This window comes from Cololabis saira, chromosome 1 (genome assembly GCF_033807715.1).
Source record: "Cololabis saira isolate AMF1-May2022 chromosome 1, fColSai1.1, whole genome shotgun sequence".
NCBI lineage: Eukaryota > Metazoa > Chordata > Actinopteri > Beloniformes > Belonidae > Cololabis > Cololabis saira.
Window position 1 is genome coordinate 20,419,751 of NC_084587.1, and position 22,092 is coordinate 20,441,842.

The window sequence follows — 22,092 nt, forward strand, 5'->3', positions numbered from 1 at the left end:
TACATCTGTGCACACTCCAACAGTGAGCTATTTTTCCAAGAAATACTGAAAATTCCTTATTATCATCATGTGTTTTTGATAAGATAATAGCTTTACTTATTATTTGCTAGTGTGTCCGAACCAGTAATTCATATTATCTATATTATTATCAGTTGTATACAGTACCAAAAGTAAAAGATGTTACCTACGGTCATATGCAAAAGTCAGTATCCCTCTTTAGGTGTTTAAAAAAAAAATATTATTCTTAATCTATTTTTTGTGTAAAAGCAAGAAGAAAAAGGAAATGAGAGAGGCAACTACAATCCTAAATGAATAATCAGACATAATTGATATTATTGATTATAATCATTATTTAATTGAAAAAAGTGAAAGTGAAGCCAATAAGAGAGTGAGAACAAATAAATAATCTGGGTAATACTGAGCACTCCCCTTTCTACTTCCTTAGGATTTTATAGTGCAAGTTGCAACCAGTCATTTCATCAGCTATTAATGTACTGATCATCAACAGGTTTCCAGACAGCTATAAAGTAGAAACTTTGGTCATAAGCACTGGTTCAAAGAAACAACTGTTGGTGCCCATGAATGTGAAAAAGACAAACAAAACTACTTGTATTTTTTTATTGTTATATTATTTTATCTGTAAAGCACTTTGGTCAGTTATGTTTGTTTTTAAATATGCTATATAAATAAAAAAAAACTATGTCTGAACATTTGGAAGATCAACATTCGGCAGTGAGAAAGATTATTCACACGTGGAACTGCTAAAATAAAGTCCAGTGGACTGATGAGACCAATGTGGAGTTGTTTTGCTAGAATGCCCAGCGCCACATTTGGTGAAAACCAAACACAGCATTTCAGCAGACACACTTCATACACACTGTCAACAATGGTGCTAGAGTGGTAATGATTTATCATACAGGAAACAACTACTTCAGTTTGTTGTTGCCAATGGTGAGCGAGATATTGAGCCATGGGGGTACTTGGTATAACCCGCATCATTTTTTTTTCCATTGATAATTCGATCTGCATGTTTGACATCAAATCCATTTAACTTCCTTTTCCAGCATGTTTTTAATTTAAAGAAATGGCCAACTCTAAATGCAATAACAAATCCTGTGTGACCACTAATACAAAATACATTCGTTTTTATTCATCGATCATTGTAAATACGCAAAACAAAATCAATCCAAAGTATTCACACAAACAATATTAATGGGATATACATCTTCACACCATTTACACACCATTCACACAAAATATTCCAGAAATGTAGTTTTTCGTTCCGAGCTACCCTTTCAACTCTTCCAGTCTGTGAAATTTTGCCAAAGCTATCTATGTTTTCCCCCAAATCAACACACATCTATTCAGCTGTGCTTATTTCCTCCAACATCACTCGTCTCACTTAAAACAATTTGCTGTACCGTTAAGGATTTATATGTCATCATATGTACATGATATACAATGATTCTTAAATATGTAGCTTCCAGTCTATTTACAATATAAGAGCTTATTGATACTTCAAACGGTTACAAAATATATGTACTTGATGCCTTAAAAAAAAACATATTAAAGCAAAACGAGGCAAATGTGATATTATGAGTAGATGTATGAAGGACTGCCACTGTTAAAAGAAAAACAAAGCATTCACATCCAAAATAAAATGAAACTGCACAATATTTCAAGACAAAAAGTGGAGTTTCAGATGAAAAACAGAACAATAAACAAAACGCAGTCAAACTGCGAATCCTCCTCAAAAACATCAATTTTTGGGAGCTTTTTTGTCATCAATCTTCCCAGGTCTTGAGTCCCTCTGGCTTTGTGAACGGAAAGGAACTGCAGCTCCTTTTTATCCTTGAATCCAGTTCATGTGATTGGAAAAGCAGAACCATTCTCCGTCTGGTATTGGTACCAGCGAGTCTGCAGCAGAGCTCTACCTCACTGCGAACTGCTTTCACCCAAAGTTGCATCGCATCAAGTGACACATCAAACAAGCTTTCCAAAATAAGTGTGTTACTTTATCTCTTTTGATTTGTTATGTGGCTAAAAACGAATCAATGAACCGCGGTACCTGAAGAAACGTAAATGTCCTTCCAGTCTTTGGTTTAACGAGTATAGACGTTACATGTAAATACATTAACAGTGTATGGGAGTAGCTCTTTTATATAAGTTGAAGTGTATGCACACTGGTTACTGGGTTTTGTATAGGAATAGCTGATTTTTTTACGAATTAACATCATGAAACATGGGAATTTGAACACAGAATATTAAATGTCAACGGTTAAGGTTATTGTGTGTTAAGTGTTAAGGGTAAAGGACCACAAAGTTTGTTAAAGAGTGCACACTTTTCTCTACTTTGTTGCCTTTAAACAAAGTCCATGCCTACTACAGCATCTACTGGCTATTCGTGTGGCTCCCTGAATGTCATCATGTGTGAGTATGTGTTCCTGTTCTTTTCTTTGACAAGCACAGCTTTGGTTCATCATTGCTCTTTCAAAGTTATGAGTGTTTGTGAGGATGCATCCTCGGGTGTGAGTGAAGATATGGATCAATCACAGAAAACACATTAAAGCATTCCCATTTGCTCCCCACTTGCCATATGAAGCAAGCTTAAACCCATACAATCTGTTCTGTCTCTTGTTAGGTTATGTCTTTTGCTTTTGCTTTTTTTTTCTCAATACAGCCACAACCCATTCTTTACACAAAAAAAGGAAAAAAAAATCTTTCCCTGGCAGATGGAGACAGCAGCTGCTTTAGTTTCAGATCTTCTGGCACATGTGGAGCCTGGACTTGGACGAGGAGGTGGCATCTTTCCACACCTTGCAGGAGAGGCCTTTGGCACAGTCACAACGTTGGAAGATTTCCAGGCCGTGAGAGCCTTTCTTCCTCTGTTTGGTGCACACCTCTCCTTGCCTCAGCACCGGTTTGCAGATTTTGCTCCAGAAATGACGGGCGCAGCAGAAGCCCTCAGCGCAATCAGATGAGCGCAAGCAAGGTTCACCCTCTAACAGAAACAGACAAGAAAATACTGATGATCAGACTGAAGCCAGCAAACAGCAAAATCCAAACTGGAGATCAAGTTGACACATGGGCACTTAAAAAACAGAAACAAACGCTTCATCAGAGTCAACAAGGTCCTGCTTGGAGTTATCTATCTTGCATCTTGAAGTTTGCTGAACAGTACTTAAATAAAGAAGGAAAAAATATATATACGATTGTTATTGCATTCCTCTAGTTTCAACTCTTTATAATCCATTTATTAGGGAAACTCAAAGAGTAGATGTAATCTTTTCTTTTTTTTCAATCCACTGCCATGACCATGCATGAGGTGACAGTGGAAAGAAACAACTCCCCTTCACAAACCTGAGTCTGGGCCTGAAGGGAAGTATTCAGATATTATCAAAGTTTTGAGAAGATCTCTAAGATATTTTCTTTATGTGAGAAGAATGATAAAAAAACATGTACATGTTTCACTATAAGGCCATATATAATGCTATATATAATATATAATACATTTTGGGAAATGCCAACATTATGAGAATGAGTTTCTTTTTTTGTCAACCCCAGAGTTTGATACTTCTCTCTGTGCATCCAATAACTCAGTCTTAGCATACAGTACACTTAGCCTAAAAGACAAGATAAACCTCCTAATAACTACAAAATGCTCTCATTAGTATGTTGCAATTTAAATATTTATATTAGGAACTGTATTTAGGAAAAGTACCTCTAACTGGGCAGAGTTATTGCCAGCACCAGCAGTGTCGCCAAGTAATGCGTGATCTGCATGTCATTGAAGTCTTTCAGTTAATTAGTTAGTTACAAAGGGCATGTGTACAATCAGCTTCCGAAACCTTTAGTTCTTCATGTATTTTCTGACTTGAAAAGATAAAACTGCTAGTGACTGATTGCTCCTTAAGTCATCTATATTTTTTTTTTATTTACCCTTTATTTACCCAGGAAAGTAATTTAAGAACAAATTCTTATTCGCAAATGCAGCCTGAACAAAGAGCATACGCACTTTGAGGGGAGAGGGGAAGGGGAGTGCTAGAAATAGAAAAGAACTATAGTAAGCAATCATGTTAGCTGCTGGTCACTGTTGATGGAAAAGGATTGATGCAAAAGGGATTTAGGGGCGTTAAGTGGAATCCCTTTACATGGACAGCGACACTTTGGAAAAATGAAAATAATATTTCTCGTATGAATACATAGCTATTTCTACATGAGGTAAAGGGACAAGTCACAACATGTGGGTCATTCTTCCAAACCGGTGCATTTCCTGTCCCATTGATGTTTATAAGTGTATTTTATCCAATCTTTCACCAAAATCTATGTTTAGCATCTCTCCTTATGCACAAAGATGTCCCCTTTAATACAGTATAAAACATATATAAATACTAAGTTTCTATCAGAAATTACGTGTCTTTTTTCCAGCTGACACCACCTATTTTTTCATGTCCCCAATAGCCTTCCATGAAAGTGTACTTGTGATATGGACAATATAATGGAGATAAAGAACATAAATGACCACATCAAAATGTGCATCTGTCTGTGCTTTTTTGTTTGCAATTTTTTTGTTCAAAATATATTTATGATTTTTCAGTAAAATCACAGTACTTAGTCCCGTCCCCTAGTATTCGCTCAACTCCGTCCCACAAATCATTACCCCCCTCCCCTTCCCCGAAAATTGGACCAGTCCATATGAAATCACAAACAGGAAGTTGCATCATACAAGTCTTCAGACAACAGACTTCAGACAAAATTTAAGTGTGCTCTTTCATAACTTATTTCAGTGATCTATACTGTGATACTGTGGTCGTCAATCATAACAACTCAACTCAGTTACATGAAAAAAAGATAGAGAGGTATTGTTTTTTCAAATTTATATCTGTCATTGTAAGTATACATATTATACCTTAATTTCATGCATGCCATGTGCTCCTTTGTTACCCACCATGTGGGGAGCAGCGGTCATCTTGAGGAAAAAATCCAACTCCGTCACACTCAACTCCGTTACATGTTTGAATGTGACGGAGTTGAGCATATGTGTTTAAACCGTCATAACTTCTGGCTGGAATGGCCTAGAGACTTACTTTTTCTGGACAGACTGTATAGAAAATCTGAGGGTAGATTTGACATTTTAAAAAAGATTGGTATGGTAAGCTTTGTTTGTTTCCTCAACTCCGTTACGATTTTCAACTCCGTCACACAAGGCTCAACTCTGTCACACGTATACATTTTTTATCAATTATTTATCATTGTTTATGAAAACATCATCTATTGATGGTTGGAGGTTGTCTGAAATGTTTAGAAGATCATACAAATATAATTTTTTGACTCACATTCTGAAGTTAAAACAACTTTAACTCAAAGTCCAGGAGGCCCTTGGTTAAAAAAAATGCTATTTCAGGTGGAGGAAGAGCAAATGTGTGATATTGTCAGCATTTTTTATGTTCTCAATTATTGAATTAGAGTGAGGGACATCTGATTCATAGAAAAATTATGTTTTAATTACAATAATATGTTTTATTAGAGTTCAGACCAATTCCATAGTGTCCATAACGGAGTTGAGGCCAAATAGTGCCCACATCCCACAATAATGACCAAAAATGATTACGATTTGCAACCTGAGGTGGGAAAATATGATTTTCTACAACTTTAATATGTTCTTAAAGTTGTGAAGTATTCAGAATATTAATACATTTGGGTAAAAAATTTGAGAATGTCAATGTCTAAATTGCACCGGTTTGGAAGAATGACCCATGTACATAACATTATGGACTTGTTTGGAAGTTTATTTTGTTACTTAGGTGTAGTAATCTACTACTTTTTCTACTACTTTACTTTTTTTTACTACTACAATCTACTGGATGCCCTAAATTTCCTTCAGGATTAATAAAGTATCCATCTATCTAATCCACTTCTGGCAACTATGCTAAACTAGGCTAGCTGTTGTGTTAGACTGGGTTATTTTTGATTTTTGTGCCCTAAAAGTTGCCATATCCCTTTAAGGTCAACCATCAGTGTGATGCACTGTTTATGCATTGCTTTCAGAGGCCTGTGGGTGTTGTTTTTTTTTTTTTTCTTCTTTTTTCTAAAACAGCGACTTTTACAAGGTCTTTATAATGTTGTACTGTTTAAGGCAAGGGAGTGAGTTAAGAACAAATAAAAGCAAATGGCCAGATTTATTGCAACTTTAAATCATGCTGTTATTTTAGTATTGATTCTAGCCCTGCAGGCTGCTGTCTTGAGAGTGCATTTAGCGTTGAGTGTCCCATTACTTTATGGATAGGCCATTACATTGACTTAAATCAGGTGACATGAACACTAAGCAGGGAGCTCAGGGAGTTCTTAAAATAAATGTGCCAAACCTGCATTCTCTGGCTTTTTTACATGTGTGTAACACAATGTGTGCTGCTGTCAGTGAAACTCTTTGCCTGGGTTTGTATAGGTGCAGAAACAGCAGAGGCATTGTGGTTTCTCTCTCAGCTCCCAATGCTACGTTTTGGGCCGCAGCAGCGCTGACACATGAACAGAGGGCCAATTATCAACATAGTTTGTGGACTACCATTGCCCATGGACTCTTAAAGACTCACAAAGTGGCAACAACAGAAAGATTCAGCCACCTAGACCAGGTTTAGTGTGGAAAACAGAAAATAACATAAGAAAAAAAAACATGACAATGTTTTCAGTTTTTGGTATGAGTTCAGGTAGAAAAGCTTACGTTTTAGAGAGTGCTTAGTTTGTCCCTTGCCGCTCTTCTTCCAGCCGTGTTCTTTGTTGGAGAGTTTGTTGTGTTCATCTAATGCTGAGATGTGAGGTGAGAGCACGCTCTCAGACATCGGGATACAGATATCTGCAGAGGAAAAGAAGAGGCACATATAAAGGTGATTTAAGCAGACTGTTAAATCTTACTGGCGTCGACTCTACGACTTTTGGAGCAGTCAACAAAAAGTGTCTGTGAAATATCTTTTCTCATCCACAACAGTTAGAATACTAAATAGTTCTAGTTTTCTGATGTTTTGCCTCAATTAACGGTCAATCTTTGCTATAAATTGTAAAATCCCATGACTTTAAGGTATTCTGTAATAGTTGTAGCTATTACATAACAACATCCCATACTTCAACATGCTTAAAGTGGACAAAGCATGCTTTTCTGTGTTTTGGGGCTTATCTTAAGCCCTTCAATGATTAATTATTATCCTAGATGTAATTGTAAGCTCAACAAAATAAAAGGCATTGATGTATTCCTATGCAAAAAAACAACAACAAAACAAAACAACACGGTATGACCAGGTCTCATGAACTCTTTGGTACAGATCAATTTCTGACCAGATGGTCAGATTTCTAGTGAGATTTCTAGTCAGATTTCTATTTCTATTTTCAGATTTCATGTGGCTAGATTTCTAGGCTTTTGATTGTTGAAAACAATTGTGTTTTGAGGGAATTCCGCTAAACATTCTCGCTCCCCTGCTCTCTTTGTACTATGATTAGCCGTGAGGTGACAATAATAGCGAATAATAGTATGAAAAGACATTACATTTTCATTTTTCAGAACACTAACCATTTCCTTGAACTACATCAAAGGAAATGGAGAAAACCCTGGTCTAAAGGACTCTTTTGTTAACTTTAAAAAAACTAATCGGGGAACCCTGCAATTACAATGAAATAATCACTGAAGTGAAACGAATTTGTCATGCAGACGTACAGTTACTGCACCGATTCCCAGGGCAGCACATGGCATCTCTGTGGCAACGCTTCTTCCTCCTGCGGCAAGACACGCATCGAGAGGGAGACTGCTGAGGGCTGTGGCAGTAGCTGCCGACGCTGCACTCCTTGTCAGTGCTGCATGGATACACCTGCTGATAGTGAGACAGAGAAAAAAAAGCATAAAAACAGTAGAACAGAAAGTGCACAGTCTTTTAACAGCTATTAAATTCTGGGTTGTTTCACAGTACAAAAAGTTCTCCCCAAGTTAACGACCATGAAACTTGTAGGGTGTTACATGTCATAATTTCAAATTCAGGATGCATTTTTATTTGAGTGCAAACAGCTATACATGGTCATTTAGAAACACCAACATACAACGTGAATGTCAGAGTGGTTGCTTTTGCTCTGCGTAACATGTACATGTCTTCTTTCACATCATAATTTTACTGGGGTACAGAGGTATTAAGTTCCTGATTCTCTTAATTACACGTGTAAAAGCCTTTATGATCTGACGGAGAATTGGATTTATGAGAAGATGTCTTGGCAGGCCAGTGTCATTGAGTCTGTGAACAAACTTTCAGCTTCTAATACTGTAATAGTCACTGGAATTATCTATCCAGTTTCTATAGCCACATTATCTGGTTTATTGTTTCCAAGGGTCCTAGAGCATATTCCAGCTGTCATCAAGCAAGCAGCAGAGTACACATTGGACAGGTTGACTCTCAAAGTGCCATCCAGAACCAAAATGATAAAAATAAACCATCCATACTCTCACACTCCATTTAGAATCTCCCATCAGTGAAATATACATGTTTTTGGACTGCGGGTAGAAGCCAGAGTATATGGAGGGAATGCAGACATGCAAACTCTACACCAAAAGGCGCATGATTTGGCGCTATATTAATAAAGTTGAATCAAATTGAATTGTTGAATTTAGAATATCAAAAGGAAATAGCATAGCCAGATATATTCAACAAAAAATGAGATGTAATTTTACCATGGTGTTTTAACAATAATGCATACTGTTTCATGAAAAATTTAAAAATTTAAATAAAATCACATTAGTGGGCATTGTTGAAGCAATCCTTTCTAGCTCAAACAATTTTGTCAATCAATTAAGCATTTGACAGATGCATAATGCCAACCTCAGAAGTGACTGCCTGTTTGCGTGGTAGAACACTGCACATGTACACCCCCAAAAGCCTCCTCTTCAAAATATCATTCTGGCCTGATATTATCACTATGCTTAATACCTGTTATAGCACCTTAAAAGGTGATAATGAGCTGATTAAATATTTTGTCATATGCTATGGTATTCCTACCCACTTTTAGAGAAAGTGGAGATAAACAACAGCATGCTATCTGTTACTAAAGGCTGTTTTGGGTTGTTTTTTTTCAAATATTGAATTAATTGTAAATAATTGTTTTGTGTATGAACCTACAATGAAAACTCTAGAACCTCTTAAGGACAAGACACATCTCTGCCTTGGGTTTGGTACTTCAGCGTAGCTACAGGAAACTGCTGTGGACTTGGTGAATGAGTCCATGCTGTTGACAGGAAATTAGGTTGTCAGTCACCTCAATGTCCTTAACCACCATCTAAACTCCTTCAATCCTGATCTTGTTCCAGTTTGTTTTCCTTGTTTTCTTCTTCTGCTTGTTTGCTGTTTTCTTCTTTTATTTATTTGAAGGCGTCGAGCGCTGAAAGTGGTACACCACTGCCACCAAGCGGCATGTAGTGTTAGTGGATCCTACCGGGACTCTCACTGTAAATGTAGCTGTAGATTCAGATGTAAGTCGCTTTGGATAAAAGCGTCTGCTAAATGACAGTAGTAGTAGTAGTAGATGCAACTGCTGAAAGGGTCGTGGAGAAAATTTGCTTTGTTGCAGCCTCCTATGTTTTACATCCGATCCCTGCTAATGGAAACTTGCCTGTTGTAACCATTGACCGATGTGGTTTCACATTGCATTATGGAATGCAGTATGGGAGGTACAATTGTTAGTTGCATACTGGATATAAATAGCAAATGTAGAACAATATCCAGGTTTTGCAATTGTTTGCATTTCTGTATACATAGTTTTCACAAAAAGGTATGTACTATGTATTCTGAAAATGACCTGTGTGGTCGTAGAAGCCAATTAAGCACCACTAAGAATTCATAAATTATGCTTTTCAGCAGAAAAATAAAAACTGCAAGCTGTTAGAGAGTTAAATAGAATTCATTTTGCATTGCATTTAGAGTTTATTGCAGACTAAATCTTCAACAAGCTTATGAAGCTCTGTTCCTTTTACTCTGCACCAGCTATGAAGTTTTGTTTGGCCCAAAAAATGGGCCCATAAAAAGTCCAGGGTCAATTCGAACATATTTATTGAGTGTGTTACTTTATTACCATTGAGCATTACTTCAAAGGCAATAAATCAAAGTAAAATGTATGTCATGTATCTGTCTTGAACAATTGATGTGGATCATTGCCACAGAACTATGAATTTCTTAGTTGGATCCATAAAACCTCTTAATTGGAGCAATACATTTTGGTGTAAAAATTTCAAAGTTGTTTATTTTATTTTTAAAATAATTATCTTTTACTTTAATAAAATTTGTATTGCACACCAGCAGAAACAGAGTTGATCAATGAATGAGAGCAAAATGAGGAGGAGACCAAACACTGTGCCCACCACAGCACATACAAATAAAGGTTTTAAGATGCAAAATCTAACAATCCCAGAAAGTTTTTGTAAAGTAAAATAACTTGTGGTGCTTGATCAATATGAATAGGTATCACAATTGCATAAAGTGGGACCTTTACATTTTTCAAAAGTAGCCTTTGACATTTGCCTTTCCTGAAATGTAAAACTAATAATTAATCTAACTGTATGATCTGAGTAGCAAGATAAATGAAATAGCAGAACAAATCTATAACATCAACAAACACGCCTACAGTTTTGCCCAGTTCTTTCAAAATTAGAGGAAGTTTTGTGAGATAGGGAGCAACACCTCTCCTCAATTGTTACTTTGACACTTATTTTCTGTGGTATCACTTCTTTTTTCACGAAAAACGTGAAAAATACTGTGTCCTCAAGCAAAGGACATGAGTAGTTTTTGGGATTTTACAATCAGTTTGCTAAAATAAAAATAAAAAGGCACAACCACTTTCCCCAGTGAGTAGTACCATAATTGCTAGACCACTTTTTCCATAACAATTGTGGACACCAGTGAGGTTTTATTGGAACCACTGTATTTATGTAATTTCTTTCATGTGTAAGTCCTATTGTCATTAGACTTGGAGCGGGAGCAAAGGGACTTTTACGTAAATTGTATCACAAATCAAATGAACTTTGCAGGCATGTTAAATAACGTCACAAATTTGTCCTAAATTATAAAATAGGAGGGGATGTTTAGAACAGCTGCAAGAAAAGCTCAAAGACAAGAGAAAATAAAATTCAGCCTGCTGTGTTTCTCCAATTGTTTAACATCATTGTTTCATTTGTTTCCAAACTTAGTTAGATTTCAGGGTTCCAAAAATGATCAAACGATGGCAGAAATGTGAACAGCTAGTTATGTTGAGTTATTATTGTATACAAATCAGCAAAATGAGTAGTAAAAATGACAGCTAATGGTGTGAACAGTGTCCAAAGTAGACTGACATGTTTGGTTGCCACACCACATACGCCACCACATGCACGTTGAGCTGGCACCGCACTGACAGACTGATTTAGTGTTGCTTACCACTGACAAACAAGAAATAGCCGACATGGGAGTAAGCATGAAAACTCAAGTTTGAACCTGAGTAAAGTCATTATAGTTACAATAAATAACAACTCAGCTTGGTGTTTAAGGGTCAGCAGAGATGGAGACCATGTCGGTAAGACAAAGAAGGAAAATAAATAACAGGCATCATTTCAAGAGCAAAATTCTGCAGTGGTTTAAATCAACATTAATAATATATATGAGCCCATCTTAAGGTTTACTCATGTGCGTGAGCTTCAGAAAATGAACCAGATTAGTGTTGCTGGACGGTTGCCACATTTAACTTTCTCAGGCTGGAAACACATGGAGGCAATGACAGAGCCATGGATAAATGAGCAGGAATATTGAACTGAATGCTCATCCATCACCGTGACAGATTCCAAGAATGCGTCTGCTCAGTATGATGATGAAAGCAACAAAGCCCCGATGTTTTATTGATTTTAACAAATTCTTAATTGTGACAAAGTGAGGACATGCTGAATGATGATACAAAGGTCTTGCATAATAAAATGAAAGGAAGAAGAGGAAACCAAGGCCTCAGATACATATGTATCCTTTTACTACGACCCCTTAAACATTAATAAATACATACACTGTGTAATTAGGTTGTGATGAGTTTGTTGTCTGTCTGGCTTTTTTGCGGAGCAGTTGTTCTACAGCCAAAACACACTTGCAGCATGCAACCTTTATTGAAAACCACAAACTGTCTCTTTAAATGTCTCTCTGTGCATGCATTATCAATAGACAACTTAGACTGAGAGGCGTGGGTGTTTGGAGAAGACCAGGCAGGTCTGTCTCCTCTGTTCCTGTTATCATATTAATCACATCGTGGCTCTGATGCCAGGATGTGACAGGATGTGAGATGCAGACATTAGGTTGCTCTACATCCACTTGAAAAAGACACATTATCATATCCCTTAAACAGGGCATTTTATGAAATTTAAAAAAAAGAGAAAAATAATCTAACTGGAAGAATAGGTGTCTGACATAACACCTGAATCCAAAACTCCACAACTTAACCAATCCTCTTTCTTTGTTTGTACTTAATTAGATCTGCTCGGATTTGCAGGGTCCTGTGACGTCACACATTCAGTTTAAAGTAGAATTTCCCATATTCTTGTTTGGTTTTTTTTTGTTGTAAAGTGTCCTAGGGTACCTTGAGAGGCACTGCTAAATAAAATGTATTATAATTAATAATAATAATAATTATTATTATTATTATTAGTAGTAGTAGTAATATTGGTATTATTATTATGGCTTCAACCTCAGTTCATGCTGCATTTGCTGTAGAAGTGACACAAAGCAGAGGGGTGGAGTGGAATGGTTCTGATCTCTAAAACCCTCGACTGTGAACAAAGACTATGTTTAGATTGCAGCCTAAATCGAATTTTTAGGAAAAACCAATCCAAACCTGATCTCTTTGACTGACTATGATAAAATACATTTTAACGAACAAACCAAAATGAAAACTGGTGAACTGGTTTTGCTGCTATTGCAGCATCCGTCCACAGACTGTTGTCTTCGTTATCACGTCAACTTTCAACCAAGCCAAAACCACTGATCAAAACAGAGGAAATAGAGTCACATTTGCGCTTTGAACCAGTATTAAACAAAAGACTACTCACATCCTATTTGAGTAACCAGAACGCTCAGAATGAGATGCATCCATGAAAACCCAGTTTGAATCACACGTAAAACCCCTCTGTATGTGGTTTGAATGATATTTGGAGAAAAAGGAAATGTCATTTCATGTGGTTTCTGCTGTTCAGGCTCTTTTCATCAAATCTAATGAGATACAGTCTAAATATATTAAAAATCAGATTTTGGTTAGCAGTGTGACCATAGCCAAGATGTGGTTGAAAAGGGTGCTTTCGCACAATATTCCTGGAGTATTTTGCCCACAGACTGTCATTGCTATTTCATTAAGACATCAATAAAACTCTTTAATCCACTTTTGAGAAACAGGGCATAATATGGATGTTAAGATTTCCAAGGTTATATCTGTTTATCCAAATAATAGATGAGGGCTGCTGGTGTGAACACAGCCAGGAGACAGGGAGTATCCAGGGAATATGGTCTGAAGAAAAAGGTTCTGGAAAGTAGAACAAGTTTGACAAGAAAAATGTGCTGTTATCTCAATATGAAGACAAATGGCTCCAGCCACCTGCTCTGATTCTGATCTGTCATTCTGGTCATGCAGCAGGTTTGAATCAATTTCAAGGCGTTGCACACGCAGGCAGTAATCAGGAGAGACTGGGGTAAAAGAAGAACGTTTGGGCTCACCTCTTCCATCATGGCCCAGACTGCAAGACCGTCCTTTGAAATCCAGTGATACCTGACCCCTTAACCACAGCTGATAATCTTATCCTTATCCAAAGCCTTATCCTGTCATGTTTTAAAATGCCTCATTTGCAACTTCTGAGGGACAGGCCTTCATTAGATGCATCTTACTCATCTCATATCTTTTTTTTCTCTCTGGCTCCCTTATTTTTACACAGACAGCCTTTGCACATAAAAGCGTAGCCTGGGATCCTGCACAGGAAGTGGGTTAAACATTGTACTCTGAATCCTCTCTGGGTATGCTGGTGAGGCGATAAAGGAATAGACAGACAGAGATCCATAAGGGAAGCCCCCGGTCCCGTCTTGTGTTGCTCTCGCGCTGGTAAAGCACTGTTGCTTTGAAGAGGAACTTTAAATGTGCGGGAGCAACAATCTACAAGGGATTTACACCAGGATACAAAGGGCTTTGAACCCTCTCTTCCAGTAGTTGAGATCCCTTATTTACCTTTGCACACTCATTCCAAAGTGCTGATACAATTCCACGGACGTGCAGCGTAATACATGAAAATAACACTAAAGATGTATTTTCCCCTTAGCTACTATCAGAGTGTTTACAATATTGTGATAGTACGATAACTAAACATAAGCAAAACCAGTGAACAAAACAGCATGTTCCTTGGAAGTACATCTGCCTTCAGTGGCCACAGTGATTATGATACAAGCAAAAGTCATGTTGGCACAGTAACAAAGATGAGGTTGGGATGGCTTTAAGAGTCAAACAGAAAAAACTCGGGGCGGAAATTGTGGTGCTGATCCACAAGTCATCCGGTTTCAAAATGTGGATTTCCCTTGATATTTCCTCTCACACTCATGTATAAGGCAGTTTTTTTCTTTTAAATTGAATAATAATGAAAAAAGAAAAGGAAAAAAAACTTCTGGTGGAGTGATAAGCTCCGTTTGTACTCAGAAGTCGGAATTTCTGAGTCTGTACTTGGAAATTTTAACTGGAACAACCCTGATATAAATATTCCAACTTGGAAAGTAAAAAATCTTACCTACCCTGACCTCAGCATCCAAGATGACTATCACTCACATTAAAGTAAACACAAATTTTAGCATCCATAACAGCTGCATCTCATTTTACTCATGTTAAGTCAGAAGACTTCATCATACTCATACTCATACATCAGACATGTTGCAGCACTCTTTGTGCTAATTGCTGCTTCCAGCGTTGCTATGAAGTGGCACTGCTAAGAATGCCCAGCAGCAGCAAATGCTAGTCTGACATTTATTTTCCGATTTTGTGTGACAGAATTCTGAGTTCCAACTTTCGAAGTGAAAGATGTTTGAAGGTTAAACTGTTATTTTACCGCTGGACTCCTTCTATTCCAGGTTTGCATGTGTTCTCCGTAGACCCGCCTAGGTTTTGTTGCGGTAACTACGGCTTCCTCCAACAAACTAAAGACCCTGTGATGGACTGGCTACCTGTCTGGGCTGTAGCCACCAGGGCTGGGAGAGGTGCCAGCTGCCACATGACCTTGAACAGGATGAGGCACAAACAGATAATGGATAGAATTTTTCCTTTCTAATCGTTTTTGAAGGGATCGGTCAGAAAAACAGGGCATGGAGATATAATTGATTTAATTTTTTAATTTGGACAACTATTAACCTTTGTTTCGCTAGGCCAATTCTAATGCAGGCTAAACGGTAACAAACTTTGATCAAACCTGAGCCAGAACTGCCATCCTCATCATATGGCAAATATCAGTTTTACGAGTCATGACAGTAAAAAAGGCTGTCTTTACAACATAACTTCGAACTAGGCAAACTATAACTCTCCCTCTCTTTTATCATTGTACTGTCTTCAAAATATTCTATTCTTCCGCTGGCTTTTGTCTGAGAAAACTACAATAAATCTTCAGCCTCTTCTTTACAGTCGCATTAGTTGGCCTCTGTCTTCTGACTGCTTATGACCTTAAGAACTTCAGCTCGTAACCTGAAGCTATGAACGGTGTTAATGAGTGGTAGGGGCTTTAAGGAGTCAAATAAACAATGTCATTGTATAAACAGACTTCATGTGCCCTGAAAGCACAGACAGCCTGTATCACATAACATAGGGATGACTGCGCACAAGTCACTCACACAAACCATGTCTTCAAACATAGCTTGGCGTCTTTCATCACGCAAAACACATGTGTTTATAGTTGTGGCTCTTCAGGCACTAGAATTCAGAGTCTCTAAGAACTAGGCCTTTTTTAAGTTAAGTATACATTCTGTGTTGATTTTTTCCCCGCACACACACAGACACACACACACAAAGGCATTTCTTTAAAGACTATCAACGCAAGGGGGAAAAAAATCTCTCTATTGTAATCTAGGAGGTGTGTTTGCTCTGATATGTGTAATCCTGGGAAGGGAGATGCACCAAGTCTCCTCTCTCATCATGGCCGCGGCCCTGCAGCCATCATACATGAGGGCTCAGTCCCTCTCCACAGCAATCAGAGGACAAGCTGGGCCCAGCCCTAATGAGCAGGCACACCTCTTCCTGCCTTTTCTTCATCTTTCTCTGCTCGTAAAGATCACCAAACAGTCATTTTGTTTTTTGAAAAAGGGGGAGAGGGGGGTAGAGAGGGGGAGACGGAAAGACACACCAACTTTTATACACAGACCACTCAGAGATTGCTTGTTAAAATAATCTCTGTCTTGACTCTAGTAAAGGCAACCCGGTGAGCACTGACTGACCAGCTTCTGGTGTTTTATTTTCAGACACGCTGTTGGTTCCCTTGTGGGTTTAGAGGTTATTTTTGTGGCTGCTGTAACCCATGTTATCCATTTCTGCTGGTTTCCCACCGATGAGCCAAAAGTGCCACCCACAAGCAGTTTTGGCAGTTATACTTCAGCCGATCTGATGCAATGTGGGTGAGTCTTTTGCCTCGTCTTAGTTAAGAGAAATACAGTGATTACTGTAGTGTATGCATTAAGCATATCAGGTCTGAGTAGCTGCTTGTCCTACCCAATGATAATGAACTCAATAATCTTAAACCAAGTCGAATTAGGACCATTTTTAAAGAGTTCTCAAGCAATTTGCTGAAAATTTGATAGCTATGGTAAAGTTTCTGGATTGCAGAGCTGCCTCACACCATGCAAAAATGCATCCTATTCCCATATTAGACTGAAATAAAAGGGAGTGGTCACACTGGTAACTGGCAAACTCACAACTACACTTTATCCAGCAAATTACTCAGTGGTGTGATAATCTGCCAACCACTCCTCGCCAGTTTGAGCAGAGTCAGCAGCGTGGTAAGTTGACAATAAATCTATTTGTAGCATATCAGCACCGAGGTTTCCCATAATGTGGTTGTCAGAAAAGAAATTTGAGCTGTTGGGTGCCCATTTTCCAAATGGGCTCCCAAGCCATAATCAGCATTAATTAGAATGACAAATACAGATGAAAATATTTTGGATTGCTCACTTTGAACAACAACTTTGGAAAGAAAATGCCTCTTTAATCTTTTTTTTTGGTTTTCAAGGCACCTTTTTAATTAGGAGAAACAGCCATTGTAGTTATTCAATGCAAAGACTGGCACGTGTTGTATCTACAAGCTTATGAAGAGACCTGAAATGTTATCGTAAATGTATTAACGTCATAAAAAGCCACTGTATGATGGGATGCAGAAGTGCAGTGCAGCTCATTTGCCATCATGAAGCAGGAAGGCTGAACTGTGACTGGTACTGTACTTTACAACTCTGCAAGACTTGGTAACAGCTCAAAGACACACACATGTACACACACATGTACAACACACCCCATCCTGCCATAAAATCTATTAGGCGTCTTCATTTGGATGAAACCCACCCTGACATTACGGTGGTCCCAACACGCGTATTATTTCCCCTCGGCCCACTCTTCCAAACCACTCCAGATTATTGCAGTGGCAAAGCTGTAAGTAGGCGTTCAAATTGAGGTTTGGCAGCCGAGCTTGAGGTTGGATCTCCACACTCCACATAGGAGAGAGTGTGGCCTCTCCATGATTCATCTGTCTGAGCTGACTGCTCTCTGCTCTACGCACTTCAGATATACAGCACTCCACCAGCGAGGCAAGTTATATTAGAGATGGCAAAGTTAAGAGCGTCTCAGACAGAGGATAGAAGCACTGTGTGCTGCTGGAGATGTGGCAGTGCCATCTGCTGATCAAAAAGATACTGGGAGATGCAGACAGCTGCACATAAGGACAGTCTTAATGTTTAGGATTAGGGTTAGAATTAATACTTTCCACTTTTTTTTAAGATAAAGGGCTATTTTATTATTGCCACCTATGGTTTCTCTTACATTTTTTTTTAAATTATTGACAAAAATCTCTTGTCATTTTTTTTTTACGAGGGTCTTTTAATCCCATTTTTGCTATAAAACTGCTGTAATGTGGCACCTCGCTGAAACAGCAGGAATTGATAACTCTCTGAGTGGGTATTAAGTGGTTGGTAAGAGTATCCCCACGGCCCCACGGAATCTCATAATCCCAGCAAGCGTCTGGACCACTTTAATGACACTAAGACCCAGACAGAAAATTACCCCTAAGTGTTAACTTTTTCTCACATTTCTGCTGGCATTAATGATTTACTGTGGAGGTGTAGCTGCACCCGACTGTGGCGTCAGGTTTGAAAGGCAATTAAGGTTTATGAGGGTCCGACACTCGCAATTTCTAATAACGATCCACACATGAGCCAGAGTTTGCTTTAAGGCCCGTATTTCCGATATATTATTTGAACTAAAAAGGGGAACTTTTGGAACTTTGATGCTATCATTGTCTCATTAGCGCCTTTTGCCTGTGCGTAAAACGCGACACGAATCTAAACCACAACTAAAGGCTGATTTATGGTTCCGCGTCACACCAACGCAGAGCGTACGGCGTATGTTCTGCGTCGATTTAACGCGGAACCATAAATCAGCCTTAACGTTTTCCAGACAAGTATAAGGAGAAAAAAAAGAGGCAAGAATTACCTGCGGAAGGGTGTTGTGCTTCTTGGTGACAGCAGCGGAGCGGTTAGTAGCCGGTGTCGGGGTCTCTTCCATGAGCCCGGGCTTGATGGAGTTCGCCTTCGGACGCGCCTCTGATACCTGGGACGCGCCGCTCCTCAGAGACGCCACCAGAAACATCACCACGCAACATCTATTCCACGCAGGCACGAGCATCCTCGAAATAATTCAAAAGTTACGAAAACACAAAAAAAAAGATTAAAAAAAAAGAAAATAAATGCAAAACCCTTTTAACAACTTTAAACTTTGAGTCACCCAAAAAAAATAAAGTTTCTCAAGGAGAGGCGCGCGTCCCGGCACTGTCCATGCGCCACGGCGGCCACACGGCGTCAAAGACAGAAGTGATGACTCCAAGTTTGCGCTACTAAAAGTCTGATGTTCAAAAGAATATCTGTCATCGAAAGAGTTCTGGTTGAAAATAAACCACAGAGAACTCCAGTGTAGAAAGGGAAACAGTGAAGAAGTGGAGTTGTTGAGGTGTTGATGCTCTTTTGGGCCAGATTTAAAAAAAAAAAAAAAAAAAAAGGTCTCCACTGTGTCTCTGTCTGGTTGTGAGTGAGCACCCAGTCTTCCTGCCGGCTGTTTTATGATCTCGGATGCATTCTTTTTATAGGATTCTAATGAGTTTGCTTCCTCCGCCCCTATTCACAACTGACAAAGACTGAAACTGATCTGTGTGAGCTGCGCGGCTCCGCAGCTCCCGCACTGTCGTCTCCACACCGGCACCAGGAGCCCCTTTGGGAAAAAGCTATAAAATTATACACTGTGTATTTTGACTGAGCACTTGACCCCTTTTACTGCAAGGCGGTTGGGCAGGCATATATAGAGCGACAAAAGTCAGTTCTGAGCTGCTTTAAATAGGCTTATTGAAAAAAAAACTGGTGTTTTTTTTCCTCCATTAACCGTGAACTAATTTATGTTTCAAGGAAATCGTTACGTGTTCAGATGATTCCCTGACAGAGGCAAAATGAAAAAGGATCTCAGGTTTCATTTAAACAGCATTCTAACGTCCTAACTTAGAATTAAAAAGAATCTGATAATCATTGTTTTCCCTCTGTGGGAGAGACGTCCCTCATGATGCAAAGGATAGGCGATAATGTAAGAAACCCAGGAAATATAGAGGCCCCTTTGTATGAGTCTTAGAATACTGCACCAGGATAAGTTATATTCATGTTACATAATATATTTCTACTTACAATGACTTGATGAGGCAAGTGAAGCCCATGTTACTTTCTTTGAAAATGTCCTTTCACATGGATGCAGCTAATTAAAAGAGAAAAAAACTTTTTTTGTTCATCAACATGATGGATTAGGACAATGGGAAATAAAATGTACAGTTAACAGCCACATCACATGTAAAACAAGCTCCCCAAAAAGTCATCTAATCAATTTAGAAACAAACAGTCATCAAAAGCATGTCTCTCACATGAATCAGTGACTCCCCGCCTAATAATGCTTTAGTCTTCACACACAAGTGAGAACCATCTATTCAAGGCTGGAAGCTTGGCTGGGCTGGGATGAAATCAGTATACCGGTAAAGGCTTCTGACCTCAAAAGCGATCCATCACAGACTCCAATTCAAAGTGTCAAGTTCTTTTGTTGCAGACAATAGGTGACCAACTGAACTGGGGAGTGGGAGGAAGTATTGGACTTGTCTGATGTAACTTTAGACAACAAGAGGTGATACTATTTTAGCCATCGCTGTCACCTGAGCAGACAGTGATTTGCCATGAAAGACTCCCACCAGACAGAGGCCTTCACCAGAATACAATATGAAAAAGCTTCATCTAAAAGTTAAGAGTAGATGTTACAAGAGGTAATGATGTTTTTATAAGGTATATTCCACAAAATCACCGTCATTCCAGATAGCAGACACATTTAGGCTTAACTGGGCTACTTTTGCTTCAGCTATTGCACTGGTAAGTGCAGTGTCTCAAAGGGCATGTTTTGGCACATGTTTCGGTGTGTGTTGTCTATAGCTCCAATTCCTTAAGCTAATTTTGATATGGGATGCAACAAGTGTTGTAAGGGCCAGCTGTGGCCCAAAAGCCCAAAGAAAATGAGCAATCATGCCATTTTGTGTGGCGATGTGACTCAGTATTGGCAGTTATGCTCATCCTAAGTCAAAGATAGTCAAAGATACATTTGGTACAAAGAAAATTGAAGATATGGACCAAGTTTGGGCCAGACATTGTTTGGCATCTTTTTTCCTAGTATACGAAAAATCTTGTTGAAGCAACTAATGAAAAGAAAATATCAATAACTTTGATAATTTCCATCAACATTGAAAACTGCCTTGCTGGACTTCATCTACCCTCAGTTCATTTGATAGAATGGCTAAAAAAAGTGCCTCGGAGGAGCTTGAAAGTGACTCTCAGTGAATTTGGATGACAGAACAAAGAGGCATGACTGGAGTGTCTGTGGCATTTCAAGCACATTTATCATTTCATTATATGCAAGCACGAATAAGTAGAGGCACTGAAAATGACAGACGGCGGCAACTCCTTTGGGAAAAAAAACCCATCATGTGGACGCTCTGTTGCTGATTATTGTGGAAATGTCGAGGGGAACCGCAACAGATGAGATGTTCCAGGCCGTAAGAGTAATGTATGTTAAAGTAACGGAGTGAAGCGGAAAACAGTGATTGTACTGGATTTTAAAAGCATCAGGTGGTATCGATAAAAGTTCTTCAAATCCTAAGTGAGTAGAGATTTTTAAGGATTTGTTACCTTTTTCATCAATACATCTTTACAAAGAATTCTCAGAATGTCAACAGTTTTTAATGTGAAAAATGTTAAAATGGGCTTCAAAGGTAGTACAGAACAAAACACCCTGCCTAAGATCTGATTTCTTGGCTCGGTCAGCTGGACAGAGCTTTGTATGGGTTTGTCTTGTGTTTTGACATGCCTTTATAATACTTTAGCTGTTATACAAGCCATATGGAAAGTCATATCGGAGAGCTTATCAGTTCACATTAACCTGGCAGTAGAGAAAGCAAAGGACTACAAATTTGAAACCTGATTGATGTTTTATCTTAGAACGACACCCCCTTGACATTACAATTCTATCAACAGCTTATTTTGGATTAAAGTAAATCCTTTCCCATAAAAGTATTGTCCTGTTTATGACACCATACACTACATATCCATTACAGTTCTGGTACAAAACTCAACCAATAGTCCTAAATGTCAATACAACTCAACTACAAAATTACTTAAAACTTCACAAAGGAACCTTTTCAAAATTTGCTCAGCAGGTCCCTGTATGGAGCTTAAGTAGCTTTTACGATGTAAGGTTTGTCGTCTACTACTACTACTACTACTA

General features: G+C 38.5%; 1 protein-coding gene across 1 annotated transcript; it reads right to left on the minus strand.

The window, feature by feature from the left end:
- Window positions 1-383: 383 nt before the first annotated feature.
- dkk2 (dickkopf WNT signaling pathway inhibitor 2) lies at window positions 384-20,576 on the minus strand. The gene is made up of 4 exons (XM_061717498.1): window positions 18,733-20,576; window positions 7,703-7,856; window positions 6,719-6,850; window positions 384-3,001 (listed from the first exon to the last, which is right to left on the minus strand). Exons 1-4 carry the CDS (start codon window positions 18,922-18,924, stop codon window positions 2,757-2,759), a joined length of 723 nt encoding a protein of 240 aa, XP_061573482.1. The 5' UTR covers window positions 18,925-20,576; the 3' UTR covers window positions 384-2,756.
- Window positions 20,577-22,092: the final 1,516 nt, after the last annotated feature.

What these genes read in the sequence shown, in the direction of transcription:
- dkk2 (XM_061717498.1), bottom strand. Translation starts at nt 18,924, where the DNA reads ATGCTCGTGCCTGCGTGGAATAGATGTTGCGTGGTGATGTTTCTGGTG. An exon ending in AGCACAACACCCTTCCGCAG is followed by an intron (nt 7,857 to 18,732) that starts GTAATTCTTGCC and finishes TCTCACTATCAG; the next exon opens with CAGGTGTATCCATGCAGCAC. An exon ending in AACTAAGCACTCTCTAAAAC is followed by an intron (nt 3,002 to 6,718) that starts GTAAGCTTTTCT and finishes TGTTTCTGTTAG; the next exon opens with AGGGTGAACCTTGCTTGCGC.